The following is an 8,107-nucleotide window of genomic DNA, read 5'->3' as shown; positions in this document are numbered from 1 at the left end:
CCTAAACAAGTAAATGTAAGGTAAAGTAAAAAAAATAAAATAAAATAAAGTAACTTATCACTCTGTGAGCCTCTAAAGCACATTAGCCATAGTGGTTCACCAATCAATAAACATTTTGACAAATTCCAGTGTTTTAAGTGGTTCAAAAAATACCGTTAGGTAGCTCTGTTTTAATTTTAGAAAGATAAATATATGACAACTTTTTTTTCATTGCTGACATTACACAACCTACCACTAGATTTGCTCCATTGAGTTGATGCTATGTGACACAGGAAGTCTTTTATTTTGAAATGAAGTCTAGTAAACCTATATTACAAGTTAAAAGTTATTGGGGGAAAAAACTCTGTTTTCCTCTAAAAGTTTGTTTTTAATTTATCCCAAAATATAATAGTTTATTTATATTTCTCATAATAACAACAGCATAAGTATGAAGTCTTATTTTTTAAGGATGTGTGGCTCCTTGTGGGTTGTGGTCAGTGAGAATTTGACCTAAATGGCTCTTTAAGCGCTAAAGGTTGCAGTTAATGGAGGAACTGACCATCTTCTCCTGTCAGCATGGACCAAAACCCAACAATGCTGTTGAGTGTGGGACCAACAGAGAACCTTGATGTTCTTGTCTGTTGGTTGTTCCAGTCTTTAAGGGACAAAAAGACGTTTTTCCTCTGAAATGTGATGTGCTTTCTACTGGTTTCTATTCTTGAGTTGATCTGAATAAACAAAAAGCTGCAAATGAATTGAGGTCAAACTGAGGCGCTCGTGCACGGCTCGCATGCACTTGTTTTCTTAGTGATCTGAAAGGACACGTGTACAGCTGTGCACGCGTGGGCTGTCCTACATGCTCACATTCCATAATAAATCTGCGCACAGACATAGACACCTGCACACTCACGCGACCATAATACTAAAGCGCACGCGCCTGGAGAAGCAGCCCGCTAACTGCAGCAGCAACGGAGAGGCGCGTGCGTGAAGCGATGCGGCGGGAGCGCCGTCCGTCACTCACCTTCTCCGTGACCCTCGGTCCTCTGCGGGACGCCGCGTGCAGCCAGGAGGCGGAGAGGAGCAGCAGGAGGCCGCGGAGCACCGAGCTCACAGCCATGCTGGACCCGAGAGGAGCACCGGAGCGCAGGCAGCCGGAGCCGCAGAGAGGCGAGCCCGCAGACGGAGCTCCGAACCCCGTCACAGCACAGAGCCACGCCCCCTGTGGGCCGAGCCTGGATCAGAGCCCCGCCCACCGAGGAGAAGAGTAGGAATGCTGGAAGATTATAGCAGAAATGAATGGAAAAATGAAGGAAATGAGAGGGGAAAATTATGTATAACTATCAGTACGAGGAAAAATCTATAGTTTTTATTACAAACTAAAATAAGCTATAATCCTTTGCTTCTGGGTTTTTGGTTATGTTTTTTCTATTTTCTGAACTTCACTTTGAACTTAAAATAGACCCTTTGCATGGTGATGTCAGACAATATGGCGACAATAGTTACTTCCGGCCTTCGCATTTAGAACAACAAAGATGACAGCTGAACGCTGTTTGACACAATTTTACGTAAATAATAAAAGGTAACCTTACCGATTTGCAGAGGTGGGACCAAGTCATTGTTTTGCAAGTCCGAGTCAAGTCCAAAGTCAAAAGCACTCAAGTCACAAGTCAAGTCACAAGTCCTATGCTTCAAGTCCTTTCAAGTTATTTAAAAAACAAAGTATTTGTAATATTAATTACACAGATTATGTGTGCTTTTAGAACTGTATGTTGGAAGTATTTTAGCTAAATTGAAACAGAGTTCATGCATCCCCACTTCAAAAATCCAAAATGATTTCTCCATAACAAAAACCCAGTTTATCATATTTGAAATGCGCTTAGATGGCAGAGAACTAGGGTAGCCTGGATAATTAATATTAATGATTTTCTTCAGTCTTTCACAGTGAACTATATCCATATATATGATCATATATTACCTTTGGAACACTAAAAAACTAATTATTCATGAAATATTACTTGTAGTTATTTTCCAACCAGGAAGTAAAACGACTCGATTCCTGAGGCTCCGTCTGTCGCTCCGTGTGGCTGCCGCCCATTTCATGATTTCATTCTAGAGCCAGCGGCGTGTCTTCGTTTTTCCCTTGAAAATAAATATCAATTTTTTTTTCCAAAGATGGATGCACATACCATATATCTGTCCTTAGTAACCCTGGCCATCGCTACACTGCTTCACAACACAAATACACTTGACGTCTACATGGCTGCGCCCACTGGGGGGTCTTAAAGGAGTCCCGCACCTAAAGTAACAAACACCTGTTGGAGCTGGAATTTATTGAAGACAGGACACAACTGGAAGATATACGATATTCTGCATCTAAAATGAAAGTTTTTAGCTGATCACCGCTAGCTCAGTAGAGAAATTGGGTGTTGGTGTTAAACTGGGGACGGAGCTGTCAGATCAGATTAGTCCTGGATTGGGCGGTCTCAGATCATGAAGACCTGCTCATTTTCATGGGTATGGGAGGGGCTGGTAATAAGATTGTAGAGGATTACCCAGGCATGCAAGAATGAATCAAAATACCTCTTTGGGATTCTTTATAGTGAGGAATGAACATTATAATAAAAGCTCAAAAAGTTGTTTTTTCATATGGTCCCTTTAAATCCCATCACTACAGACCAGTGATGTGCTCTTAAGCTTGTGGGTGATGAGGTACTGACTCTTTCAGTCTGATTTATAAACCAGTATATTTACCAACTAATAATTCTGTTTCATATAGGGCATCTTTTTACAAACAGAGCAGATACCTACTAGACTGGGGAAGAATGTAAAATGCATAGTGGTTTAGTTTGACTCCAAAGAAGCAAAACAAAACAAAATGTATGAATAGTACATCTAGGTTTACATTTAACATTTCTGTTGTATGATTTTTTGGATACAATTTTTGTTTGCATTCAATACAAAATTTGTATATATTGCAAAGTTGTACACAAAATATGACTTAGTTCATGCTGTAACTGAACAGGAAATACAGTTAAGAGTATATTAATAATTAAATTGATTAGAATCAAACAAATTGTATTTATGGTGGGCACATCTCTTTTAGGGCTGCACGGTGGCGCAAGTGGTTAGCGCTCTCGCCTCACAGCGAGAAGGCCCTGGTTCGACTCCCGGCTGGGACCTTTCTGTGTGGAGTTTGCATGTTCTCCCCGTGCATGCGTGGGTTTTCACCGGGGACTCCGGCTTCCTCCCACCGTCCAAAAACATGCTTCATAGGTTGATTGGTGACTCTAAATTGCCCCTAGGTGTGGATGTGAGAGTGAATGTGTGTGTGATTGCGGCCCTGCGACAGACTGGCGACCTGTCCAGGGTGAACCCCGCCTTCGCCCTTCAGTAGCCGGGATAGGCTCCGGCACCCCCGCGACCCCAAAAGGGAAGCAGCGGTCAAGAAGATGGATGGATGGACATCTCTTTTATCAAAAGTACAAATCTCATGATAGCAGGTGAAACACTAAAATACAGACACATTCACGCTCACACATGCAAACTAAAAACATTTAAAGCAGTATATATATATACAGGACAGGTATATAGATATATATATATATATTTATGAAAAAAGGAAGGAAAGCAGCAAATATTCAAGAGGGAATCTGACCCCCCCAAAAAAGGATGCTTTCGGCCAAAACACAACACCACAAAGAATAAAGCAGCAAAGGTGGTAAACCGAAAAAACGGGACAGAAAAAAAAAACTCATGCAGCATCTCTGTGAATTCTATAATATGTTTGCTGGATTTATATCAGAAAAGAATGAGAACAACCAAGCCTGGGTCACCAGCAGCCCTGCTGCTCCCGCCCAGATCCCAGGTAAAGACCTGAGCGGTAGAAATGTCAAAATCACCTGTTGTCACTCTATGATTACACTGAGCTGGCACATGCTCACAGTGTACCGCTAACAGAGTTTACAGTCCCATTCATTTAACTTCAGTGGTTAGCCGCTAAACTTGCTCCAGCTTTCACTCAGCACTTACATGAGTCAGATAAAGTTGGTTGTTTTCTCTGAGTGAGAATGTTTCCCGGTGGGTCGTCTGTCCTCCTGCTCCTGGTCGTGGACTGCACCTCTGCTTCATCTTGACTATGGACTTCATCATCACTCGTCCCTCAGCTCCATCTGAATGAACTCTTTTAGATACGTAGTTGTAGAAGCTAATCTTTCTTTGATAGTTCTGGTATCTCCTGTCCGTCCTGGGATAGGATCTCCCCTTATGTGGGAATCCCTAAGGTTTCTTCTTTTTTCCTGACTTAGGTTTTTTTTAGGAGTTTTTCCTTACCGGGAGGGAGGGTCTAAGGGCAGGGGTAACCAGTTTTATTTAGTCTTAGTTTTTAACTATTGTTCATATTTTGAAGCCTAATGAGGCGATTTTCTTTGTGATTTTGGGCTATATAAATAAAATTGAATTGAATTGAATTGAATTGAAGTTGTTGTTGAGTCTCTGTCGGTAAACCTTAAAGTCGCCATATTCATGACTCGAGTCTAACTCGAGTCCAAGTCCCCATCTCTGCTAATTTCAATATAAAAATGTAGAATATTTATTCTATGAAAGTCCTGCTGAACTGTATTTTAATTTCCTCTTTTAGATCAATCACAAATTAAAAAAAATTGAATAACCCTTCAATATTTGTGGTTCTATTAAAAATATCGACCTTTCATTTGAGCAGATGTTATTCTAACGGGTTCTATTTTGGCTGATGTTATTTGCACATATTTTAAGTGCGATCAGCACAAAAACTGATAGAAATTTAATCCCTTCAGCAAAGACGCACTCAAGAGCAGCAATCTAGCCATGTACTTTCAGCTTTCAAATGAGAGTTGATTGCATTTGACTTGGGACTTGCTTGTATTTGATCTGGGACTTGATTGCATTCGACTTAGGACTTGCTTGTATTTGATCTGGGACTTGATTGCATTCGACTTGGGACTTGACTGCTTTTGACTTGGGACTTGATCGCATTTGACTTGAAACTTCACTCGGACTCGAGGACAAAGATGTGAGACTTACTTGAGACTTGCAGATCAATGACTTGGTCCCACCTCTGGTTCAGGGTCATGCTTATTTTATAGTACTGGTAACCCCACCTCTACAGCTCACCTTTTTTCTTCTCTACATTTAATAAGTTTACATTTTCTGACTTCTATATTTTTACAATAAAATATTTATTTGAGTTCCATCCAAGATTGGGTGTTGTTGTGAAATTAATAATGCATCTGAAAAATCTACCCTGGCTAACATGTAACAATGGCAGACTGTGTTTTTTATGTGTTACTAACAAGGTGTGGAGTTAACGTAGTCACAGTGATGTTTTTTTAGCATTAGTTTGTTTTTTTTACATGTTACAAAGTTGTGAATTACAGCAGGTATTGTTGATACACTAACGTGGCTAACACTTTTAAAGTGACTAATGTGTAGCGTGTTCCAAACAGGTTCTAGAGAACATAGTTAATAAAGTCTGACAGACTGATAGACTAATCTCTTTTGTTTTGACTCTTCTATCTCACTTCGTGCACCTTATTTATGTCGTAACTTTGAAAATAGACCATTCATTGACAGTGTGTCCTCTAGTGCGGAAAAAAACTGTAATTTTAATCTGTTTAATATTTATGCAGCAGCTATGCAGGATCCCAGTTTTATTGATGGATCAAACAAGTCCCCGGGGCTAAATGGATGATATCATGCACTCACACGAACTGAACCACCTTTTCCTAAAGATAAAGCTGCTGTCTGTTTGTAAAATGCAGATGATTGCTCAGTGGTGTTTGGCATTGACAAAAGGAACTTTCTTTCATCTCTCTGCATGTCATAAAACCTACTTAAGGGTTGATATGTTCTTAATCTCAAACACAATTATTGAGCAAGGTGCACTCTCAGAATGAAGTGCTGTGGTCCTGTCTGGCCATGCGGCTGGAGAATTGGGCATTGACATAAATAATGACAGAAAAGGGAGATGGAGGCCAAATTCATTACTGTTTGTATATTGAATATATCAACCTGTCATTTAAAGACCTGCAGTCCTTACCAGTCATAGCCATTTGTGACAGAAGTCTATGAATACAGTAAATATACTTAATATTTGTATTTACTTGTGTGGATGGATACTGTGTGAGTATGTGTGTTTCTGTACGAGCACCAACTCATGTAGGTTACTTATGACACTCACCTGCATTATTTAGGTTTGGTCATCATTTCATGAAAGACAAAATGAATCCAGACACTAAAACGGCACAATTCCTGTAATCCCATGGCGGCTCTCATGAAAGGAGCATAGGTCACTGCTTTTTATGTAAGTAAAAGAGGGGCAGTGAGGCAGTGGTGGGGCGATCAACCTCAGATCAGAAGACTGCCGGTTTGATTCCCACCTTGCCCGTCCATGTGATGAAGTGTCCATGGGAAACCCCACCTTGTCTCTCGGGGAAGGTCGGCGTCACACATCAGTGTGTGAACGGGTAAAAAGGACTGTGGCGGTAAAACGCTTTGGGCTGGAAACCCTGCCTTATCTGCTGCTGATTACCTGGATCAGGTGTGTTTGGCCAGTAAGGAGCTTGAATGGCAGATAGTTGGAAAACATGTAGGACACCAGCCCTCGAGGACTGACTTTGGACACCCCTGCCATAGAACTCCTTTGGGATGAATTAGAGCAGAGGCTGAAAGCCAGGCCCTCTCCACCAACATCCATGTATGACCTGACCAATGCGCTTTTGGAAGAATGGTCCAAAATTCCTACAAACACACTCCTCAACCTTGTGGACAACCTTCCCAGAAGATGGGCGTGGCTGTTATTCTGGAGCTGCAGAGCAAGACGACGTGAAAATTCTCAAATGACGTGGAACTTAAACCACTTGGCCAATCACAAAATTCTAATGTAATACATGGCTTCAACCTTTAGGGTTTTAGACTATAATTTCATGAATTAAACAAGATTATTTTAAATTTTCAAGAATAAGGGCGAACAGACAGCACTTTCAAAGTCCCATTTATAGTGGTCAGCAGCAAAAAAAGAGTTGATCAAATCCTTTCCATATTTCTGGATTGGCAATACCCAACAGTAGCTCGTAGGTGTATTGCCTTTGATCATCAAAAATCTCCCTCCAGTCTGGACCATGAATCCCTGCCTTGGTAGAAAATCCTCAACCTCCACAGAAAGTTCTGTGGTGAAACTGTCATCACTTTCCTCTGCACCACTCTCCATATTGAAGAAGAAGAGTGACTGAGGATGTCTCCAAATTCATATTTCTACTTCCTAACTACTAAAAAACTCTATAGTGCAAGACTGAATACTAAAAGCAATTCGGACACCATGCTCACTCCTTTGTTTTCTCTAAATTTTGTCACAGATTTCACAAAGTGAATGTCTATTCTATACAAACATTTTACAACATCTATGAATCCACTGTGTTGTGGTTATGAAAATGTGGAAATAAATAATGGATTAAAACATTTTTTTGGCAAAAATTGTTCAAACGCAATGCATTGTGGTCAATATTCATATGTACTGAGCACTGATGCACACTGGTTTTCATGCAAAGACTTGAGATGTCCTGTTGTCTTATCTTTTAATGGAAGGATCTAGAACTGAACTATATTGAAGGATCAGTTGAGACTGGAGTGGTTGTAGAGTTTGGACTGAGCTCTTCTTCAGACTCGGACTCCCTCGAAGTATCTTTATGCTCCACCCACTCCAAACATTGACAACGTTCCCAAAACACCAGCGGGAGGATTGAGCTCCTCCTCCAAGATCTTTCTCTCCTGCTTCCTCTGCCTCTCGTCCAGCTCAGAGGTTTCCAGATGTTTCTTCAAATATTCAGCTGAACTCCAGAGCAAGCTTGGTGTCTCAGCAAAGCTGCACCTCCTCCTCATCCTCCAGCTCCATCAGCCATGCTCCTTCTCAGTGTGGACTGAACTCTTTGAAGAGACCTGCTCAAAGTATGGCTGCTGCACCCCCATTTTTTTAGGCGCAGAGAGACAGACTGACAGTCCTCATGAAAACTACACAGTCTATTGTTCTGAATTAAAAAATAAAACTCTTTATGTTAAGCAATACTCCAAAGTTATTTAATAAATGTTTACAAATCAT

General features: G+C 40.8%; 1 protein-coding gene across 1 annotated transcript in view; it reads right to left on the bottom strand.

Moving 5' to 3' along the window:
• LOC112137740 (peptidyl-prolyl cis-trans isomerase C) overlaps positions 1 to 1,214 on the bottom strand; it is a 14,642-nt gene extending 13,428 nt beyond the window's left edge. Inside the window, exon 1 of the mRNA XM_024260206.2 lies at positions 1,001 to 1,214. Within this exon, the coding sequence (XP_024115974.1) occupies positions 1,001 to 1,096 (96 nt within the window). The 5' untranslated portion in view covers positions 1,097 to 1,214. The remainder of the gene's footprint in view (positions 1 to 1,000) is intronic.
• Positions 1,215 to 8,107: the final 6,893 nt, after the last annotated feature.

The sequence above is a fragment of the Oryzias melastigma genome, linkage group LG9 (genome assembly GCF_002922805.2).
Source record: "Oryzias melastigma strain HK-1 linkage group LG9, ASM292280v2, whole genome shotgun sequence".
Classification (NCBI taxonomy): Eukaryota; Metazoa; Chordata; class Actinopteri; order Beloniformes; family Adrianichthyidae; genus Oryzias; species Oryzias melastigma.
This window is presented reverse-complemented; position numbering and strand designations above follow the sequence as displayed.